This window comes from Anarhichas minor, unplaced genomic scaffold (assembly GCF_050575085.1).
Source record: "Anarhichas minor isolate MPS153535 unplaced genomic scaffold, ASM5057508v1 ptg000011l, whole genome shotgun sequence".
Classification (NCBI taxonomy): domain Eukaryota; kingdom Metazoa; phylum Chordata; class Actinopteri; order Perciformes; family Anarhichadidae; genus Anarhichas; species Anarhichas minor.
Window position 1 is genome coordinate 6,767,755 of NW_027466457.1, and position 24,299 is coordinate 6,792,053.

Genomic DNA, 24,299 nt, shown 5'->3' on the forward strand with positions numbered 1-24,299 from the left:
CGGTGTACATTTGTACGTACCTGGTGACGGTGTTTTATGCCTTTAGTAGTAGTACAGGTGTTAATTTGTATTTCATTTTCTGGTTCAGCAAAGAGCATCTCTGGGAACGCCCGACATGTCTCCGACCGAGCTGGCTGTAAGATGTAGCTCTTCATGCTAACCTAGAGCATGTATACTCACTGAGGTGCACTTGGAAAATAATGTATTAAATTGACAACTAATAACTAGTTCTCATTTTGCCATGTTTTCTCTTTATTGGATTCATTTTGCAATGCCCTCTTTCCACAATCAAGATAGAAAATGTCTGTCAACAGAACAACAAACAGGGTTGGTTTCAATAAGAGGCTAATCTTGAAGGTTCATGCTATATTTTACTTTTTGACATGTTAGTGTAGCTCCACTTCAAGTCCCTCACCAAGTGTGGCTGTGATAAACCCATTCTGAAATACATATATATGCACAGCTTCTAAACATTTAAATCATAAAAACATATTTTAGACCCAAATGATGTATCATAATTTGGTATGTGTGGGACAAAATCTCAGTAAACACTTGAGTCAGCTGGGTTTGGTCAGAATCTAGTCGTGGCACCTGGATAAAAACACTCATCCACCAGGCAAAAGTCTGCCACGCTCTTTCTACTCATAGAATTAAGATACAAATGTTAACGTTGCTAATATAGAAAGACAAAGATTAGAAAGAAGTTGCGACTGATCCAATGTACCCTGCAGCAGTCCCATCAAAGAGGACTGTTCTTTGTGAGTTTGGAGACACTAAACTGACCGTCTAAACAGCAGATACACCTGCACATTGATGTTTCCAGGACTTGTAGCTTGTGGAAAGTTTGATTCACCGTTTGTGGCCTTCGTGATCTCATCTGTTCATCATCTCCAACTCCTACAAAGTGCATCAAAGGAGCTAAGCCCTCAGCACCACCCCCTCACTGCTTTCACTTCCTAGAAATCAAACCACAACTTAATATATAAAAAGCCAGATTTTTTTCATCTTCTGCGCAAACCAGTTTTCTGAAAATGTTAGGGCTCAAGCCCGGTTGCTGGTTTCTTTTGGTAAAATTTTTCATAAAACTCAAAAAAGTGTTTTTTGTGAGTGTCAATTCCTGATAAGTGCTGCCTGATAACACATTTGCCTTCTCCAGTCTCCTTGCCCTCTGTTTTTGTGCTGCTCTGGCAAGTTCATCCTCTCAGTCCCAACAGTACAAAGAGGATGACGGACACCGTTTATGTGCCAGTGACTCCCAACAACACCAGAGTTTAGTAGAGCGAGTCCTGTGAAGTGAGTCTTATGTCTCTGGCAAACGGTTGACCGGCATGTCCACTGGCTCCATCATCCTGTACTTCTCCTCTAGAAGAGGCTCTCTGCCCTGCAGATGGATGAGAGGCTTGGAGTGCAGCCCGACTCTGCTCTCCTGGTTCCTCTTGTTGTAGATGTTGACCCTGTGTTCCAGCTCAGGGCTGGTTTTGGTGGAACCCGCTGGGCTGGGTGGTTTAAGGTTGACGGGGTCTAGGCCCTTCGGGGTGAGACAGGTATTCTCAGAAAGAGAGGAGAGCAGCTCCTGCATCACAGCGCTGGGACTGCCACGCGGCTGAGCGCCCAGGGCCAGAGGGCTGCTGTACGGCGGAGGGTAGCAGCGTTGGTCGCTGTAATCTGTGGAGGTGGAGGCCTCGCGCACCGTAGAGCTGCAATCCGTGGTGGAGCCCAGCGTGTGGCTGCTGATGCTGTGCTGCCGGATGCTGAAGCTGCTGCGGGACACCGTGGTGGTGGACGCTTCGCTGACGGAGCTGCCGGTGCGCCGCAAGCGACTGGACGACGCTGCGTCTACACTCACCAAAGAGGAGGGAAGCTGGCTGGGGTTGTTAGGCAGGTGCACATCTATGGCTGCTGTGGTGATGACTCGTGCAGGGTCTGGGATCCCCATATCTACAAGAACAGAACACAATGCACACAGGGCCGTGAAAACGTTGTGGCGCTACAAGGACCTGTGGAAAAGAGGGGAGCAGGATGGTGTCGGTGCTCACCGCTGCTTGCCTCACTGTAGTACTGGCTGATGTAGTTGTTCATGTCATCATGACCGTGGTGATCTGAAGAGGATTAAAAATGGACACTTGATGTTATTTGTCTCGGACACAATGAAACTGAATCCAGTGTTAATTTGCGAGTTAATCATTGGTAGTGTTTCACAGTCCAATGAGCAATCGGACGCTTTTAAAATGATTCAGAATCCATACAAGTTGGTTATAGTTGGACAATCAAAAGGGGCAACATTACTATAAGTCCTTTAGTTTAGTATTTACTTAATTCATTGTTTATAACGCAATATACTTTAGTTGTAAGCAGTGTTAATTAACAAATATAGTATCTCCTCCTGTGGGCCCCCATAAGTGGAGGTTGATGTGTAAACAGATAATGAATAATAATATAATAAAACACAGGTGTGTTATAATATAAATTTATACTTTCTATCTTATTATGAGAAGTTGTAATTGCTGACAAATACTATAGCTTAAAAAAGGTTCTGACCTGCTTACAACTACATTCATCATTTTTTATGAACCCTTCCTGTGGATGTGGTCCCCAGATCCTGAATCAGTCCGTGTGTTTCCTTTAAGTGCTAGTCAAGGTCCCACAGGACTGTTAGATGGCTTACATTCAATTGTGTTGGGGCTTTACATATTCATTTTATGATTTATCCCAAGAGGGGCCACATTGTTTAGCCTTGACAGTGACAGGGACCATCTCCAGATGATCAATACCACATGAGTACATGTACAGTATATGAGGAGCAGCCGCAGGTAAAAGGATGTCTGACTAGAAACACCGTGGCTCAGATGTATCGCACTATGATTTATGATTTGATAAAGCAAAAGCCTCACTGTTTTGAGCACTGGCATCACCTGCACTGACTGCGCTTTGCTGCTGGAAGTCCTGGAAGTTATGACCTGTCAGTGTACGAACAGTTTATAGTCCATCTCGGTGTGGCTCCAGCATTTTGATGTGATGAGACGAATGCTTTTGACAAGAGGACACCAACTATTATTCACTGTCCTACAGCCCAGCATGGAGCTTCAGAGCAAGGGGTTGTTTGCTATTTGCAGAGGTGTCTGGTTTTTGCAGGGACATGTTGTGCTAATTCAGTTTTTTTCTTTCAATAAGCATGAAGGTCTAGTGAAACAACACATATGTTAGTTAATAGCATTGTGGCATTTCTGACTGATCAGTGTTGCTGTTTAGGATGAGGAAGGTTGTCTTATCTAATCCTCCAAAAACGCCTGAAGAATTGAAACCTGCAACTTTGTATGTTTTAAGTACTTTGGTTACACAATTTCAGCCACCCCTTATCTTGGAAGGCTCAAGAGACTGAGGAGTGTCTGCAATCAACTGCCCTCTTTGTGCGGACATGACGCACTGCTTAGGTCTTCCCTCATGGTGCAGAGAGGTCTTTGATAGCCTGTAATACAATGAAGTTGGGTGTTCCAGATGGTTACCTGCAGGCCCCCCAGGCTCTCTTGCTTTAGCTGGCCCGTGATGCTCTGAGGCCCCAGAGGCCAGTCCGTCCACCTCCTGGAAACTGTTGCTCTGTTTACCCCACATGTGGTGGATCTGCATGGCTGCTTCACGCTCTGCTACCAGATCTAGGTCCTGCTGGGCCAGGTGGGCCCTCAGCTGCCTGATTTCAAACTGGAACGAAAGAAAGACAAATCGGATGACTGCCAAAAACTCCTGAAAGTAACAACACACAGTAACAACACACAGAAATGTATTATTCTACTCACTAAAATTCCATCTACTATTGTCCAAGCATTATATTTGCTGTAATATGTTGCTATATTGCTTGCATCACAGTTCAACTTTACATATACAGTACAGGGAGCTTATGCCAAAGTGCACATTTCCAACCTCTCTAATATTTGCAGTACAACGCTTGGACGTACAGTAGAGACTGTTCTCCTCCTCTGGGCAGACATTTGAGAAATATAGAGCACTCAGTGGATGCACTTGCAGTCATACTTATGAAGTTCAGTTATAAAGTTATTCTTCAGCTTACTAATATGACCTACTAACAATATTAGAACTATCATAATCACATTGTGAAGTAGTCAATAGAATGCTTTGAGATAATGCACAGTGCTGGCTATCCGATACCCACAAGACTTCTGTAAATGTATTATCTAGTGATAAAATAGGATACATCATAGGCCTCTTTTATGCCCTTTTAAGTACTTTGTGTTCTTGCATAGGGCTTTGCTGCCCTCTGCTGATTACATGCAGCTATACTTCAAGGCAGAAATGCAAATCTGAGTTGTCTCAAGTATCTAATGGTTGTAAAGAAGGTAATACCATCTGCTGCATACCATCTGGTCCGCTTAGAGCAGTGTATAGCCATATCTAAGGAATTCAAAGCATGCATCACCACTCCTTTATCCATTGCATATGGTATCAGTATTGATTAGTTCTTTGGTATATGATCACTTTAAACAGTGCAATATAAAAAAAACACACACACAAGGAAAAATTTCCTTTAAAGTTAATAACTATCTTGGCCCTAAACATGGATATAGAGTAATGTCACTCAAGGTAGGCTAATAGGAAAATATTGTTTATAATTAAGCATTATTATTATTAACATTACTAGGGATGTAATAATAACCATAACCTATTTTTCAATAACAGGAGATTGGAGTACAACCTAATTACAGGGAGTCTCCAACTAATGACAGCTTATAATTGACTATCTTAACACGTCCCTCTAGCCCCTCAAATCCAGAGACGCTGACAAATCCAAGTTACAAATCCAAGTCAAGTCTCAATTCTTTGAGGGGCAAGTCCAATTAAAGTCTCAAGTGTGACCTGGAGTCCCCATCTCTGCTGTAAGGTAAAAGATATGAGAAAGATAAGAGGACATACTGCCTGTTCCTGGCAGATCTGGGTGAGGCGGTCCAGCTGTTCTTCCCTCACCGCCTTGCCCTTCTCATACTGCTGGATCTCCAGCTCCATCTCCACCTTCACTTGCAGCACATAGGCTAAAACAAAAGGGTATATTACAGTCAGTTTTCCTTCTAAAGAAACAGGTAATCCTGTGTTTTTCAATCATAATTTCAACTGCACCTTACATTGACTTAATTCATTCATTCCCCCTCCAAAAGTGGATCTTGCAGATAGTGTATTATTGCACACACGTTTTCTAAATATCAAAGTCAACTACTGTTTTGTTTCATCAAAAGTCTGCCACATTCACTGGCACATGACAAAGGACTTTGACTAACATATTGTACACAAGGTGGACAAAACTACAGCACAATGGATGCTGCAAACAATGCTACTGTTGTGAGACTTCAGTTAATGGTTGGGAACGTTAAAGCAGTAGTTTATGGCGGTGTTTTATTGCATTGTGTTCACCACAATGTATCATCCCTTTGAACACGTACTGTACTATATTCAAAAACCACAAGGGGGAGCAACACTGTTCAAAAAGCATTCCTCCTAATAAATAAAATACTCTGTGTGCACCTATATGATAAAAAATATTTGCATGTAACATCTGTTGTTTGAGCTTCGAACCATGGGTTCATTACGATGTACTACCTGGTAAAAAAAGAAAGAAAAAAGACGAACAAATAATTGAGCAAACAACCTCAATATTGAATGTAGCCGATACCGCAGAGAGCACACTGCAGTATCTATCTCTGTGACCTGACAGTAAAGGACAGGATACAAAGGACATCAGTCACTCCCTGCCTCACCATCGATGATCCTCTTGACCCTCCAGATGCGCAGTGTGATGATGAGACCGATAGCATCCCAGGGGCTGCTGGGGCCGTTGGCCACTGTGGAGGCCACCATGGGGGCCAGGGACAGGACGATGACAGCTCCATCAAACACCTGACAAACACACACACACAGCTGCTGTTATGTCTGTAGCTTCCACAGTGGTATGACATTGAGGGAATGACACTGCAGTGAAAGGAGCCCCGGGTAATAGGACTAATGGTACCCATGGGAGCTTACCTCTACTTTGTTCTCTATGTAATCCCATATCCCCAACACCACGATCCTGAACACCGTCTGAGACAGACAGAGGGACAGAGATGGAGACAGAGAGCAGGTTATACACAATGATAGCAAGACTGGATGATGTAGGCTGAGCATACTGGGTAGTAATGTCCAATAATTAACCTGACAGTCCCAGTAAGAGGCATTTGCAATTGTGATTCAGACCTCTTTCATCCCTCCACTGGTAATTCATCAATGACATCATATTCATGCACATCACAGGCAGCGCGATAGGATTTCATGCAAACAATTAGAGGCACTGCATTTAGCTCCTTCTGCTGACGCAGCAGGGGCTGCAGAGAGCAAACAACTCTCCCTTTGTCGCTGTTCCTCTTCTGCCATCCCCTACCCTCCTTCCTCGTTTCAGATATTCAAGGTTGCACTTAAGCAGGAATCATCCTCCCTGCTGTTTCTACTCATTCAATGTGTCACTGGGGCTGGGGGGGGAGGGGAGGCTGCTTTTATTGATAAGTAAAACTCCAGCTACACAAAAGTTAGCAGTGGGGTGGTCAAGTGTAGGGAACTAAGACAAATGTGGCTGAATGTAAAGAAAATGGTAATCAATACGGCGCACCTGAGGCCTAGAAATTATTTAAAACTAGCAGAACAGAAAAGCTCCATCTGCATTTTAAAGTGTTTGTGCTGCGTATCAATCGAACAACCCGAGAAGGACCAACTCTGCCAGCATTAACAACAGTAGTTATACGGTTTTGTTTTCGGTATACTGATGTGATTTTGTAGCCACTTCCGTTAAGTACACTTTTAATAGAGTCGTACACAAGTTCACCTCTACTAATCAAAATCGAATCAAGCTGTGACAGAGGACACGGGGCGTTTCATGGTGTTGTTAGTATTCTAATGAGGATAATACCGCACAACATAGCATTAATCGACAGGCTGCTGCGTCAGCCGTAAGTGAGACTGCGTTTGTGTTGAGCAAGGGGAAGATAGAGACTCACCTCAGTGAAGAACACAGAGAGAATAGCCAGGCTGATCCAGTGGATGATGCTGGCAAAGTGGAATGCATTATTAACTGTAGGAATAAAACAGAATAACTGGTTATTTTTAAGGACAGTTTCTGTGACATTAAGTGGTGGAAGATGTATGTTTCGTTTTTTGTTGGTGTCTCTAACAGCGTTTGCCTGCTGCGTAACACTGACAAGGTGCAGTAAAGTGGAAAAAAATTAGCACATTCATGCACACACACACACACATACATAAATGACAGAGGCATGAAGCAATTCAAAACATACATGTGTCTGTATCTTCCTGTCAATTCATCAGGCTAATTGTGGACAGCCTGAAACAGCACTCGGCTGTCAGCTGAGGCATTTCTCTTCACGCTTTACCTCTCCCTCCCATCTGTCTTGCGTTTGCCGTGTTCAGTGATCTGTCTATGAGTCCATTCATCTTCCTCAAGTCATCCCCACATTCTTCCACCAGCCAACTCTGTATTGCCTGATTTCTTTGTCTGCTAATCTCCCTTCACAAATTTCTCTTACTTTTCCTTGGTCTTGCCTGTCTAGTCAGTCAGTCAGTCAGTCAGTCAGTCCGTCACAGGGGAACATGCATTTGGATACTGCCGGAGTGACATCAAACAGGTATGACCCCTCACCTTCCACTCATAATAAGCGAGGATGTCTTCACCATACCAGATGATGTAAATGAAAGCTATACTGGGGTGACATGAGTCATAGTGGTGTTTGGACCACTTGACGTTTTGTGTTAACTGTGGAATACTAATAGGAGAATTATATTCCCCAGATCATGATTGATCAGAGCCTCTGGTCCCAGGATAGATCATCAGTGACACAAACTAATTATAAAGTTCAGCGTAGACCTTTTGCACATGCTCACATACGTGCTGTGTACATCTAAATTGTGTTCTTTGGTCATTTTCCACACACACACACACACACACACACACACACACACACACACACACACACACACACACACACACACACACACACACACACACACACACACACACACACACACACACACACACACACACACAAATATCAAAATGTTCAGCTCTTTAAGGACATTCTTCCTATGACTTTTCTTGTTTCAATCTCTTATGCTTTTTGAATTATTAAGCTTTTTGCAATTTTCTTTTGAATGGGATCTCTATGGAGAAAATCTTCAAATCCTCTTAAACTTTAAAAGCTTTCTTCTTCCTCATACTTTCAGCTGCAGACACCATTTCAACTTTAAAATGTTGACAAAACGTTGAGCTATTTACTGTATTCAGCTTTCTCAGTCCTTTTCTGACTTTACAATGGGTGTGTATTGCGCAGCTCAGAGTGCGTGATGTGAAGTGGAGCTTTAGAATATTTCTATTTTGCCACGGATTCCACAATTTTCACTCTTCATGCATAATTTTGGGTAGAAAAGTAGCTAATCGTGTCCTTGTCATAGAAAAATGATTGTGGAATCCCACAGATTTACACATTTGGTACTACAGCCTCTAGTTGAGAGGAAAACCAACTATCTGCTCAGAACAATGTTAATTCTTACTTCAAAAAAATCTTGCACAGACAACCGTACAACATTTCTCAATCGCCACTGAAGCCACTTTTTTTTTACACTACAGACACAAATCTCACATGATCTGTTCTTCAAGTCATCCTTCCTCTCCAGTTCTAATATCGGAGCAATAGGAGCTACGCTTATGGGGGTTTTGAGGATTTGTTTGACAGGTGTTTCACAGCTTTATCTCCATGTAAAGGCTGCAGGCACACAGGTGTTTTTGATTGAGCTAATTAGTGAAGCTGATAAACACACAGACACACAAAAAACACTTCCTTATTATATTGATAATCTCAGGTGACTTTACACTCTTTTCTACCACTCACACTGCAACAGCTTGATGTCTATGAGCATCTCCAGGGTTAGCAGCACCACCACCAGAATGACACAGGCCACCAGGAAACAGTTGAAGCCCACCGACAGCAGGCAGACCTGCCACAGCGCTGCCCTTCGCCCACAGCATGGCTTTAGCCAGTTCGACCTGACCAGGGGGAGAGGGGGTGAGAGACAGAGACGGGAAGAAAATGCGGTTAGAGGAGCTGCGTGTGCAAAGATAAATGGGTCTTGTTGCGGTGTTATTTCAAAATGTAATACTGGTACAGAGTGCGCGTCTGACAGGCAGCATGCAAGGTCAAATCAATAAAACACAAGAAACGTCAAGATACACAAATCATGAAGTGTGTTCAACCTTGACTTTGCTCTGTTTTCTATCAGTCAATCTTCTTCTAAATATTTCTCAGCAGAGGGCACTATTCTGCATACAAATTCAGAGCATGCGCACTAAAATTAATTCACTCTCTTAAATGTGATGGGAAGCATAAATACATGGCACTGAGATGATATATTAGTATGAAGTAATTCATATGAATTCATAATATCCCCCCCCCCCCTCTTTCCTCATCTCCTCATAAAGCCGTTTATTCTAACCTTTCCTGCAACCCTCCACTTCCCGGTAAAGCTCTCCTTTTGTACGCTGTGTAGTCGTCTTACTGTTACAGCCATTCCTTTTTGTTTGCCTATTTTTGGAAACGGATTACATGACGTCTGTTGTAATCCAAATTTGAGCATTAAATATTTTGTTTTCTTCCTATCTGAACATGCTTGTGTGTATAAAGCACTAATAGATTTAATTATTGAAATATCAGAACATCTATAAAGGAGGTGATACCTGACTCCATGGTCTTATCGTCTCTAGATTTATTTTGACATGATACACAACTATTGCATCACTGGGCGACTAGACAGCTCTCTGAGTGAAAACTGGCCAGTTTGCCCATCTGGGCAACTGTTTAGCTAACAACCAGGCTGGTAGTTAGCTCACTGGCTCTACTCTTGTTGTAGCTCTGGAGGACTGAGTAGCTGGCTGGCTGGCTGACCGCGTGGTGTAATTCTCTTGGCATGACAGTGGGGCTGCATGTGCACCATCTGGAGGGTGTAGTCGCACCTGGCTGGCTTTTGAGAGACCATCACTCATAATTCCTGAACCTAGAATGTGTCATTTCTCCCACTGGTTAAGCAGCGACTGCTTTATACACCTGCCTCCACATTGCGATGTATTTTCCATTCGTTTGGAGTGTCCTCGTGTCCCTCTTGTGCCGGCTCCTTGTCCAGGTACATTGGTTCTGAAGATGTGAGTGTCTTACCTGCCTTGAATCCATACCAACTCTCCCCTTCAAGTTCCACCAATCAGAAACTGACTGACTGAGACTCTTGGGGATTTATGGTCAATAAATAATGACACATTTTCAGGAGGCACACAGGGCTTTCCCTTCCTGTCACAGCTCTGCATTCCATGCATGAAAGGCAGTAGGTTTCGTAAAAAAAAAAAAAAAAAAAAAGCTATCTTTCGTGACCTGTCCCCCATAGGAGGAAAGCTACTGGCAATGTCTGTCAGAGGACAAAAGAGGATGCAATTTATTCTACTCTCCTCTTGGTTCAGTTCAATATAAAGAAGGCAAACACAGAGAGGAAGCAGGGTGCAGCTGGTTCAAAGGCATTGGGACTTATCCAAAAGTGAAGTGGAGAGAGAGCCAGGGAGGAAGGAGGGGGAGTTGGAGAAGGAAGAATGAGAAATAAAGAACAGAGAAAGATGCAGATTGACTTGAAGGATAATTCCACTTTATTAACTTCGGCCTTATTTGTCGTAATTTTGGCCTCATCCTCTTGGTTAGTATTACCGATAGGAATGATGGCCAAAATTACAACAGTTTTGCACTCACCAAGTTAATTGCTAAGATTTGTGTACGTGGTAACATTGATTGACAAGAGGTCCAAACAGGCATGAAATACTAACGGTCAGGTATGAGGTTTGACTCCCAAGTTAGCTAAACCTATTTGGAACGAGGGCTGCGACCACTGGTCATTTTCTCAAATAATTGATCAATTGATTAGTCTATAAATGATCAGAAAATAGCAAAAAAGTTTGTTGCAATTTCCTTAACCACAAAATTACATGTTCAGATGTCTAGTTTTGTCCAAAACCCACTTTATTACGTTAAAAGACAATGAAAAGTATAAAATCCTCATATTTGAGGAGCAAAAAATAAGGGATGTTTGCAACTGTGGCCAACTGTACTTGTACTATGAGGGGTTATCATTGACATTTTGGGCACATTCTGGTTTCTTACAAATGACTTTGGTGAGCAGGAATCATGGCCAAATTTCTAAAAATAATACAAAAATATAATAAAAGTTAACCGTTAACCTCGGCTGTAGCAAAACTACACATCATCTCCATCCTTCACCAAGGTCAGCAGAGAGGCAGGAGCTTGCCCATGTTTTGTCAATGCTCTCCCAGAGGCTAACCGGTGCAGCAACCCCTCAGTACCAGCCAAATGCCAACAGATTAGGGGCTCAACACCTGCAACCAAGAGGTGGTGGAGGGTAATGGTATCATTAGCAGATACCATGGAGACTCCCAAGCACCGATTTGTTCCCAAGGAACAATGTCAAACCCCATCTGCCAGTGGAGGAGAGCCAAGAAAAAGAAACATTTACCTAAAGACACGCCGAACACACAGTCATCGCACATTTATGGACCATTATTTAGAAGACGGAATGAGCAGCACACACACCAAGAGACACCTCACTTACCTTCAGGACTGAAAAGCACGATTCAACTCATACTGTGTGGAATAATTCATTCAGACCTCTCCCACGAGCCAGGCAGAAAAGGTATTAATTTAATAAACCTGGAAAGAAAAACCCTGTCTGGAAGCAGAGTAAATGGCAGTGATGGATTACTCCATGCTCGAAAACTTAATTTTAGGAAAATCACTTTAAACTTTGAATGCTGAGGACCTGAAGTATTTATGAGAAAGTGAGGCTGCTTCAGTGGTGGAGCAAGTCAAGGAAGGACATCCCCTCACTCTCTCCCAGGGTCACGGTATGTGCGGATCAAATAGGCAATACCTTTAGGGTAATGCACAAATATGTGTGTGCACAGGCAAACATCACACGCACGCATGCCTGCATGTGCGCGCACACACACACACACACGCTGTTAAGAGCAATGCGTGGAGGAAATTAGAGATTTAAGTTGGCATGTGTTGTGGACAGGTTCATAAAGACATCCAACAGGCCAGCAGCTGCAGTGCAGAGGGAAAATCGAAGTGGTCTCGACAGCAGTGCAGAGCGACGGGATTAGATCATGAGACCGGTCAATAATGGCCTCAGATGGAAGTGAAGGCATGCTGTACATGACATCGGCTGCAGCGGGCCCTTGCAGCCGAATGGCCAGGCTCGACAGAGTTGACAGAGACGTCAGGCAGAGTGACTGGCGCAGAGGAAGGTGTCTGGTCGCTCTGTTGGGGCCCATTCACACAGACGGTACAGAGCTTTGGCTCCAGCCCCGGCTAAGTAACTCTCACTGAGGTGGGGAGCCTATCACAAGGTGCATTTATTTCATTAAACTGTCTCCTGTAATTGAGACACAGTAAAATACAATGTAAACTCATTAGATAGTAGTTAAATGGAAATTAAATCAGAGAGGCGGTGCTCTGTTTGTGTGTGTGTTTGTGAGTTAAGAGATTGAGTGAGAGAAAACGGAAGGGCTGCAAAGGGAAAAATTCATTCAGAAGTAATGAGTCTCAAAGACTCTATCAACTCGTCTGAGGTATTGATTGAAACACACACACACACCCACACACACCTACACACACACACACACACACACACACACGCACACAAGCAATGAACAGCTGCAAATACCAACCTCTCCCTCAGAATGTTTGCAAAGGAAAGCCTAAAATAGTGTCGCTCTGAACGACACTGCTGTGCAAGGCCTCTAAATAATTGATTGCAACTCTTGATTGATGTCTTGATTGCACATTTACAACAGAGCACATTTTCTCGGTGATAAACTCCAGAACATTAGGCTACAGACCTGTGGCAGCCCTCACACTGCTTCCAAAATGATTAATCATGCTATGAGTCTAAACACAAATCTTGGCCTAGACATCTTCTCACTGTGCCTTGTGGCCGTCCATTCATTTATTCAAGCACACCTAACATTTTTACTTTTGTTGAAAAAGATGTCAAATTTGTCACCTCAATGAAGTAGTTCCTATCCTATTTGGCCCTTGCCATGATACTACTTGACTCAAGTTTTCTGTCTCCTATCAATTACTCTCTCTCTGCACTGATAACTACATAGCCTTGTGGTTCTCCAGTACAAACTTCTAACAATTCACACCAATCTGCTGAACTCAGCAGGCTCAGGCAGGGGGAAATGGACCACAACTGTGCGCCTGCAGGCTATTGAACAGCTGAGGTTGAAGGGCTTCATCCCATTCAGGCTCAACATTAGACTTGCTCCTTAACTTACTTTATACATTTGAAAGAGGCATTTCTTTTAATCCCTGATATATGCATTTTTTCTCACTCAAGAGCTTATGTTTCCTGAGAAAGCATAGGTGCCAGCATTACAACTGGCTCTAAATCCTTTCCTGTGTAACCACTGCTGAGTCATCTGTGTTATCACAGCCAAAAGAGGCAAAGAAGCCCAGAGAGGAAAACCAGCTAAGCAATAAATATGCTGAACAAAGTGAAGTTATCATAGGTAATCAATTGCACATTTTACTTCCGCGTCTCATCGCTATTAATCTCTTACAGTCTCACGCCTGGGGAATCAGCAAACACTTTTGCTGTAAATTAACAAATCAAATAAAAAGGCCTAATCGATTACAGATGCTATGAACACATTTTAGGCTTTAGCATTCCCTGTGAGTAGGTAAACTTTTTTTTTTTTTTACTTATTTTGAAAATTCAGGCAGCTTTCCAGTATAACCAGCCCTTTCCATTGGTTTCCAAGCGCGATCAGCTATCATCTCTGCACTCCTTGCATCCAACTCCATGGTACAACCTAGCAGAGGGAACTCTGAGCTGCTCTTCGCCAGAGAAATGGGCCACAGATACTGAGCAAATGGAGATGGATGGGGCTCCATGTGCAGAGCAGCAGACAAGCTGTCCCTGATAAATGGGTTTTCACCAGGACACTTGATCTCTCTCGCTCTCAGCCTAAAAAGCAATCTCACACTTTGCATGTCTGTGAATATTAACAAACCCTCAAACCCTGCACTCAAATGTCATCTATTGTGTCGCACATGGTGCCAGGCAAGAGAGCCAATTTGATGGAGAGGACTGTTCCTCTTTGGGTTTGAAATAGAGTCGGGGGGGTGGGGGGAAGAAAAGCCTGTTCTTTTTTCTGACATCCATCAACACAGAACAGGTAGTATAGCTGTGGTTTCAAAGCCCCGTGAAATATTGCTGCTGCCAAGATTCATACTAGACTCTGGCAAAGGTCCGTCACTGCTATTTTCTACAGTCTAGATTTATTATTCCATTATACTTAAATCTTGAGTATTGTCAACCTAGTTGTGATTATGTGCATATCGACTGCTTTATTAATGCATTTTAGTGATTAGAACTTTATTTCATATGGGAAGTCCGAGTACTGTTCAGTAATGTCTAGGTAACTCTAGGCTGGTCTGGGCTCACTACTGCTTATCTAATACCCAACATTTCACCAGACACTGTATTAGCTAACTGTGGCTGTCACCATGCAACGAGGCACAGGGTTAAATCCCACAACACCGTCCAACATGAACAGATAGGACACTCTTCAAATGGATCCATTTCCTTATGATCTGCAGTCGGCAGCTTTGTGAATGAAAGTGTGGAGGAGGGTCTTCCTTCCTCCATCCTTCTCTTTATCTCCTCCACCTCCCCTGTCCTCAAGTTAAAATCAGCAGGTTGACCCTTATGAACCATATGTCATTACAGCAGTGCCTCACACCTCTCAGCTTGGCCCCTGGAGATCAACGGCATATGCTACTGCTGCTGTGGGCAGCAGGCTGATCTGGAGATGATAGCCAAGGACAACTGCAGGATGTGAAGCACGGGGTCTCGAGACTGGGGCCAGGCAGGGAGGTGCGGTCAAGATTAAGGTGGAAGAAAATCTCACCACAGCACCTTACTACTTTGTTCAGACCAGTAAAATTGAATTGCATTCACAAGGGCAGTGTATAAAAAAACAACAACACAGATGTATCATGATTCAAGTCCTCCGAGTATGCTGTGATCCTCAACATATTCTGAAATGACTAAAGAACGGAGTTCCATCAATTATCTTTTCCATTATCTTTCACAGTTTTTCCTGTTCAGGCTGGAGCCGATCCCAGCTGACATTGGGCGAAAGTCGGGTACACCCTGGCCAAGTCACCAGACTATGGAAGGGCTTACATACAGAGACAGACACACTTTTACGCTCACATCCACACCTACGGGCAATTTAGATTAATTAAACTAAGCTCCATCTCTTTGGACTGTGGGAGGAAGCCGGAGAACCTGGAGAGAACCCACGCTACCACGGAGAGAACATGCAAACTCCACACAGAAGGCCCGTCTAGCCCAGGAATCGAACCCCAGCCCCTCTTGCAGGGTGCTATCTACCACACCACCGTGCAGCCCTGGAAGCCATAGAAGGGAGTTATTGGTGACAAAACAAATTTTTGGCAATTGAAAATGACCTGTGATTACAACAACAGATGAAACAGATGCATACTCCATTATGTTACTTCCATAAAGAGTGACTTTGTTTATGCTTTGCGCACACACAAACAGCTATTGTCACTAACACTAATTACACACGTCTATTAGATCTATTATGTTGGTTAGGTTGCTACAGTTTAATCAATACAGTAACATGACAAAGCATTCAAATCCACTTAAAAAGCTAATATTCTGTAGTTTGCAACAACATTACCCATTATATAAAAAGACAGCTTTTAAATGATACAAATGAGACACTACTTAAGCGATTAAAGGTGGATGTGAAATTACCCTAATCTTGGACTTTCCAGCAAGTTCTGTAGAAGATGGTACTGCCAAAATCTATTAATATCTCCATCCAGCTCACTACTGCATAGAATCTGCGAGGACTGCGTGTGCCCCTTGTAGACCGCAAGAACATCCACCTCCTACATAATCGCCCACGCCTCCTGATAAAGAGCCACGAGGAGCTGCCATGCAAGACTATATGCGCACCTCTGGTGTGTATTATTTAGCTCATTTTTTCACAACCATATGTAACAAAAACCAAGGCCTCACCATCGAAATATTCAGGAATGATCTCTTACTTATCCCATCGCTGACCATTGGTATAAAGCTATTCCTTTCACCTTCATGCTTTTCCTTTCACCATGTCCAGATCCCAACCGAAGCCCTGACCAGAGGTCAATATAAACTTTACGAACTAATAAATAATTATATTTATGATCAAACGGAAATCAGTGCTCACCTGCTCATATATCTACAACCACAGGATAGAGTCACGTCCACAAAATGAAATAACTAAATATGAAAAACCTTCTCAGCAAAGTAAGTCATTGTAGCTTGAGGAAACAAACCTGCTAATCATCAAAATAAATGCCCAAAGTCACTGCAACAAAAATAAAGTGGGTATATATTCTTGTACACAATCATTTACAAAAGTGCAAAATTAGCCTGCAGAATGCAGAGGAGTCTCCGTGATGACACATTCAGATAAACAAGAGCAAAATAGTTTACAGAGCAAAGTAAACCAGCTAGTTCATTGCCTTGCCATTAGGGCCTCTGTGTCATTCCTCTGATGTTACACACATGAGTCACAAAGGCAGCCAGATTCTGTGGCGACAAGCTGGCTCTGTTGCTTTTTCCAAGAGCGCTTCCAAAAGATGAACGTGTGAATGAAACCGTGATGACAGGTACGTCTTGGAATGCCTGTGACCTGAAAATCGTGAATTCCAATCTAAAAAGCTCACTGAGCATACTGCAACATTCACTTGGGTGTCAGATTGCATGCTGTTTCCACTAGTCTGCTTCCTGGACTCTGAGGAAGGTGTTTCTCTGCTAAGAATGAATGTCGACTTACTTTTCATGATGAAGAATATTCACATTGTTGACTTGATGAATCCCTCAGAGACATGTCTTGACACTGCATGACTTTTCCACTGCAAGATGCCAAATTCCAGGTGACCAGGGTGTCATATGGTGCTGTGTGAGAGTGCCCACTGTGATGATAATTGAGCTGGGATGCCAGATCCTGCCCTCTGCTGTGGCATTGCTATGTGCGCATTTTCTGCCCTTTTTGTGAGCAAGACGAAGTGAGAAAGCGATGAAGTACTATGAGAGAGTGGGTGTTTGGGACAGGACCCATCTGTCCCTGCCCTCTGTCCCACAGAGCCATCGGCCCGGACCGGGCCAGACCAGGCAAAGTCCAGCCGGACATGGTCAGCTGACACACCGGGGCTTGGATGGCGAAATGGCGGATGCTCTAATTAAGCTTATGCTGTTTGACGACTTTCTCTGCATGGATGCCAGCATCACAGCATGCCAAAGGGTTGTGAGTCACGCTTCCTGAGTGGAGAGCCACGGACACTTGCTACAGGGGTGCTCTAACAGGGGCGTGTCCTATCCTGAGCGTACTGAGCCTGCAGCATGGTGATAAGAAAACAACACAAACCCTGGACAAGCAGGCCTCATGGACAGAAACAGCACCGCCACGGGGCTCTGACATTTCAGGAAAGCTATGGTGCTAACAACACTCTTTGTTTTCTGCCAGAAATCGACATTATGAACAGAAGCCTGTCTGGTAGTGAGAAATTGCTGTGTCATTGAGCTGAAATGAACACATCAGTGGAGACATTGTCCATTTAACATGGTGACACTAATAAATTCATAGCCAAATATCCTCGACTCACGGACTCTAATATAAAATGAGGGGTGATTCACTACGCCAGGTGTAATTACCATGTGCAATAACGAGCAATGGGAGAGGGATGGCAGAGCTTTTCTCTGCCAGGGTAGATTATAGATTGTGGTAATTGCGATTCTGCCTTAATTATGGATGTAGCACTTTCCCGCAACATCCCCAACACCATATTTCTAGTATCTTCTTATGATGGCCAACATCAGGAACATCAATCAATATGTAATTACATTTTGGGCTTTTTAGTATATAAATTAATTACAGAAAGATTTCATTGATAATCATGCTACTCATTTTATTTCCAGCGTCCTTAAAATGTATGATGTTTGATATGCTTCAAACGATGAAAGAGTTCACTGTTATTGAGCTTCACAATCCTTGAATGCAGTCCCTCTTTTTCTACACGACCACACTCAAGTTGCTGTTGCAGGCTTACTGACTGTGGTCAAACTATAAAGCAACAACAGAAAGTGAAGGGTGCTGTCGAGGTGGATTTGTGGGACGTACCCCTCTCTGTTGTCCTCTTCGTCTGGGTTCGAGATGAGCTGGGATCCAGCGAGGGATATGTCCAGGGCGGCCAAAGGCAAGTCTCTGTAGGCGAAGCTGACCAGCTGGACAGGCGCCATGCACTGGTTGTCCTCCTCCACCTGCTGGGAGATCACCTCCAGCTCCGAGGCTCCGGCCTTGGGAGGAGCCCTGTGGTACACACACACACACACACACCACAACCAGAGCAACATCAGAGTCATGTATAATTTGTGAGTGTCATGTTTAACTCGGTATACTTTAGCTAATGTTTTTTTTCTGCAAAGGAAGTACAGTGCAAGGTTGTACGGAAGTGTGTTGTTTATTTTGAATTCACCAGTGCACCTACTTGGGAAATGCTCCAGATAGCAGAGTGTGATAATAACTACTGGGACTATGCTTCATTTTGATGAATGAAAACACAAACATGGTGTGAAATACCTTGTTTGCAGTGTTTTCTGGCGCGCTCAACAAGGGCACATTTACCTGGCAAGTGATAACAAGCTGATCTACATTTCTAAAGGCAGACTATGAAGTGAAGTCTCAATCCACAGTAAATACGGCAATTAGCATTCTCCAAATAAGGAAATATTACCATTAACAATATATCAACTTAAACGACGACTCATGTATACTTTACATTCTTCATTGATGTTTGGAATGATTGCTATTCATCACTACAGACTGAAACTCAAACTTGAAACTTGCTTGAGATGAATGATCATTACAACGAAGAATTTGATGCATTTGCCTTTTCACCAGCAGCTACCATTTTGAAAACTCTCTGTGTGTACTCAAGGATCCTCCAACACCTGATATTTCAGAATTGGTTGCCATTTAAACTGACACTCTTTTTACAACATTCACTCTCCAGCATTTTCATTTCTGTAAACATTGTGCGACTACTGAATAGTTAAGACAGAATTACCAATTAATAAAATGACTAATGACATGCCTGTTTTCACTGATGGTTTACCTAAGTTTATACTTGACAGAATAATGAAATGAATGGAAACCAATGGCTGCTGGAAATCAATATAAAAACCCATAGCACGTGTCAAGACATGCAAAACTAGCAGCATCATCTTACAATTTTTTTTTTTTTAAATGGGCTAAATTACATTGGAGTGCACAAAAAAAAAACTTGTTTCAGCTTTGTTTTCCATTCACTGTATTTTCTTTGTGAGGTTTGTTATATTCAGCAGAACCAGACAAAGTGTCATTTTATCTGCCATTGAGGTCCTGAAACTTGAATGCGTGGTGAGGACTATGATCCTTCAAGCTCAGCCAATAGCGGACAAGGAGAAGTCACCTTGGAACAGGAGTCTCAAAGGGCTTGGCAGCTGTCCCAGTGCAGCCAGCGTGGAGACATCAATAACTCCAGTGCTTAACAGTGGAGGAAGGCGTTGATTACACGACAGAGGGAACAAAGGCCATTGGCTTGGTGAATTCTACAACCTCTGTGCTGGAGGTGAAACTGAGTGGGAGGAGACAGTTAGTAAAGATCACTGAGCAGACCCACCTTCCAGTTAAATGTTAATTTAGGCAGGGCAGGAAAGGAAACTAGGTCCTTTTCCTGACTTACTTCTTGAATAATAGTGGTGTAATGGACTCTTTTGAAAGGTTATTTTGTTATTCTCACACAAAACCAAGAATCACTTGAACTATATCAACTTAAAATGGCACAATAGGACGATGGAACACAAACTCTTTTTCTTGTGTCCTCACTACATTAAATGCCTTGCCCTTCCTCTTTTCGCTATGCGTATCCTGCTAGATGTGTCGTTTAGCCTGAGGGTCAAACGGCCATATATTTACATGCACGCCACAAAACCCAGTGTTATCTGTGGACTTGGCACCTCTGACCAACCGCAACAAGGACGCTAATCCGTCGTGACACACACAAACTGTTCAGTGCATCAAAATCACATTTCCAGACAATCACAGAGTGGGCCAGGAGCCATTATGTGCAGAGCCCAGTGGAGTGGCTGGTTGCCATCCTGGGGAGGGAGTGGAGGCTTCACATCTGAACACCACGCTCCCTTCAACAATGCAGGCAAGGACAGCCAGTAGCCTGCTAAAGGCTGTGATCTTTTCAGAGGCCTGTGATATTAGCAACGCCAAGAGGACGCAAAAAGGTTAACATAGAGCATGCATGGCTTGAGGGGAAATCTCGTATAGATATCCCATATAGAACAAGAGTTAAGTCTCATCATGAAGCCCAAAAGGCTCAAAGAATATGCTTCTACGCGAGCTAATGTTACTAAAGGTCTGGTCACTATAAATCACCATGCAGTGATCAACACATATATAAAAACCGAATAACACCCTGCATTCAGAGAGACTGCCCAGTAACATATTTCTTGAAAATACATACAAGAGCGCCTTTTTTCACTCGGGCATCGTCAATAGGAATATCTTCTCTGCAATACTCAGTGGTTCCATAGATCTGGAGTTTAAATGAATCTCACTTGTAATCTATTCTAGCCTCCGTTTCTTGCAGCAGTCTGTGAGAAAGGTACTCAAATACCGCTTAAGTCCAATATTGCTGAACTCAACAGAAAGTGAAACTATATTATATATTTGTACTCTGAATGCTAACATCAGCGCACACAAAGGAGGTTCAAATGCAGAATAAGACACATCAGGAGGGAATATGTTAACTTTCAGGGCTGTAGCTGTGGCCGTGTTAACAACAGTGTGTTTACAGTAATATGTAAAGTTAAGACTAGACTAAAACCAATGTTCAATTAATCTTTTTTTTTTTTTTTTTTTAAATGACTCATGAATGTGTTCAAGTAATGTTATTTAGTATTTTCCTTCATACTTTTTGATATGTGGTTAAGACAAGTTTGAAATGACTGACATCTGCACCCAACTTTTCTCTGTGTTGTATTGGCAGATAATAGTCTTTTGGGGTAAAAGGCAGTTGTGGGAGTGGTCTTTCGCTCCAATTCCCTACAATTGCTGTAAAACTATAACCGACATGTCCTACACACAGCCAGTCAACCTTCAGCACTCAGGTGCGACTATACAGAGCAGCTATACAACTTTCTTTGGATAAATAACTGTTAATAAAGTCAAACTAAACATTGACGACAGCTTATGTTCATTATAATGTGATGCATAACACAGGACAACAACAGGTGATATGAGATTGATGCCTGTCACTTTATATCTCAAATCACCTATTCTGAGCAATACATTCTCTGCTGCTGTCCCTTCAGTGGATTTTAAACTGCCTTCTCAGCATGAACTGGTGGTTTGCAGAGGGCATCGGTATCATTGTCATTCTGAGTTCTCACTGCCACGGTATTTCTGGCCAGCTGTCGACATCCCAGCTGCTCTTTCATACCCAATACGTTTGTATACCGACACTTGGCTACTACTTGGTGCACAGCAATTCACTGCCCTGATATGACCAGGAAAGCGGAACCAATGGGCCAAATCACTTATATGGGCACCGTCCAGATTCCCCAGCAGCAGCCCTGACAAAAGCTTCCGACACACTGGTACATTTGTAAGATCGGATATTTTAGGCAATGCCTGCTCTTTCAAAGTCCAAGGGGAAATTACAGCAGTTCACAATTCCACTGCATCAATGAAGAGTGAATGTGTTTTGTTAGTCTTTGGTGTTTTCTTTGTACTGTTAATAGAGAAAATGCTTCAGCTGTCGTTTTATGTCCGTATCACCTTAATGAAAGTAAAGCCTGAAATATTAAGATTTACTCTGCAGACATCCCAACAGCAGCATTCAAGTTATGTTGGATATGGACACACAGTAACACTTTAAAGGGTATTATTATTCATTCTTCTATATTTTTCTTATTGTCCAAAAAATCCTTTAAAAAGGCCATCACAGACTAACAATGTGTTAGTCCCTCCCCTGCTTTTGGCACCCAGCCCCAAGTTCATCAATTCCCACTGAAAAGGTAAGTCTTAAAAACGGGTCACAAATACATAGTTTGAATTAAAAAAGGGGCAAAGTCATTTCCCAAAACAGCATGGCACCATTGTTTTTTTGCAAAAGTTAATCAGACTGGAGGAATGATGCATTTGTTGGGGACTATTTTCAGCCTATAGGATTAATACACATTTAATGACTCAAAATAAAACTACAGTGCCCAGGTTCATCATGATGGAGAAACAGCACGGCTCAGCACGGCTCAGAGGAATACAAATACTTTACAGTCTATCAGGTTTTAGCTGCAGAGACAATATTTGTTCATAGGAACAGATAAATGTTGGTTTTGGTCATTTCATGGGATTTGTTTACAATAAGAAAAATATATAGAATATTGCCAAAATTATTCTTTAAATCATGTCATTTTCAGATTTAATGTATTCCCTTAAAAAAGGGAATCTGTGTTTCAAAAAGACGATATTATGTTTGAGTAAGATGAAATAACATTATACCTAACAAATGTATGTATTTAAAAACTTCCACTCAACAAAATGTTAAAACGTGACACATTATAGCCTAAATATTTAATAGTTAAGACTCTTATTAGGCCAAAAAATGTATTTGAATGAAATAAACATTCCACAATTTTTATCAGATTTTATTCTAGTGATTGCCTAGGGGCCTTCATTATAGAGGGAAATTAAGAGCAGCAGGACACATCATGTGACGCAGAGGTTAGTTACAGTGAATCTGACCCTTTTTAAAGCTGCTGGGCTCCTCAGGGTGAGTTGTTTGCTTTGTTGTTGTCTTTTACAAACAGCTCCAAAATGGACAAACAGGAAGAGCACTACCTCATCTTTCTTTGTATACCATTTTTTTAAAATGTATACAGACAGACATAAATATGTACATTTTTTTAATACATAGTTATGTGAAAAATGCAAGATAAATCCCTTCTAATTTGTTGTGTTTGAGCATCTAATAATTTCCCCATCCCGCCTCCCACTGTTTCCACAGCAGAGATGCTACAGGGCTTCAGAGAGAGAGGGAGAGAGAGAGAGAGAAAGAGAGAAAAAGGTGATTTACAGCAGCAGCAAGAGAGCTGGGGTGAAAATAACTCCAAAGACCTTTCTCTGCATGAGAGTTTCCCATCTGTCACAGAGAGTCACCGTAATTCAGCGGCATTAAATCATGCCTTTGTACTACTAACCACTCAACACATCCTCTATATTATCTGCTTACAGATGTTTTGCACCAACGTTCCTCTTCAAATGGAATCAACTGCACTAATCTGCTGGTTTAAGGCCCGGACAGAGCTGGTTGGAAGCAGCACCCTGTGCCTTTAACCAAAAGATACAGCTGACTGAACCCATTTTCCATTCACTGTACTCCACTCCACTCCACTCCACTCCTTTCCCCCTGCTCCCTCTTTTCCCTTCTCTTAGCCCCAACCGTGGCCATCATCAGAATGCAGGGTCTGTCTGGAGGACCACACACAGAGTAATTATTAATAAGAGAAGATGACAAGTGAACATCCCTCCTGAATGCTAAGAGATGCCAGCAGAGACTGGAGATGGCCAGCCAATTCCTCCCTCTGGACGCTGGAAGAGGCTCCGCTTTTTCACGCTGAAGCCACTCGCATGAGGGTCATGAGAATATGCAGGTCCCATCCTGCTAATCGCATCCTTCCACGCTGAGATGCCCTTTGCATAACACTGCGTGTTCATAAATAGAGATTTACGATTTCACACTCTCTCAGACACGGTTTCAAACAAGGTTCTGGCGGTTGTTATACTCACTGGTGGTTGCTCATGTTGAGGTCTTGTTGCTGCAAATAGACGTCCACACTAAATGACCCCAAGTGTGAAATGTGATTTCACCACTGCAGAGACCTGGCTCATACCACACCTATAGAAAATATAAAAGAACAGTGTGATTACTAGGAACAAAGGAAATCATGAAGCAAATTATGGGCAATCTCCAACCGCTGAGCAAGATTGTGAGATATGATTGGAAGCT

General features: G+C 42.7%; 1 protein-coding gene across 1 annotated transcript; it reads right to left on the minus strand.

Annotated features, from left to right (window-relative positions):
• Window positions 1-236: 236 nt before the first annotated feature.
• On the minus strand, window positions 237-24,093 carry tmem266 (transmembrane protein 266). Its single transcript, XM_076089758.1, has 10 exons — window positions 24,080-24,093; window positions 18,359-18,547; window positions 8,931-9,085; window positions 7,029-7,102; window positions 6,025-6,081; window positions 5,760-5,898; window positions 4,924-5,039; window positions 3,504-3,696; window positions 2,037-2,099; window positions 237-1,938 (listed from the first exon to the last, which is right to left on the minus strand). Exons 1-10 carry the CDS (start codon window positions 24,091-24,093, stop codon window positions 1,301-1,303), a joined length of 1,638 nt encoding a protein of 545 aa, XP_075945873.1. The 3' UTR covers window positions 237-1,300.
• Window positions 24,094-24,299: the final 206 nt, after the last annotated feature.

Excerpts from the sequence above, each read along its gene's own strand:
- tmem266 (XM_076089758.1), bottom strand. Across the intron at positions 7,103-8,930 it reads AGACATCAAGCTGTTGCAGT|TTAATAATGCATTCCACTTT; the intron begins GTGAGTGGTAGA and ends TTATTCCTACAG. Across the intron at positions 5,899-6,024 it reads ACATAGAGAACAAAGTAGAG|GTGTTTGATGGAGCTGTCAT; the intron begins GTAAGCTCCCAT and ends TGTGTTTGTCAG.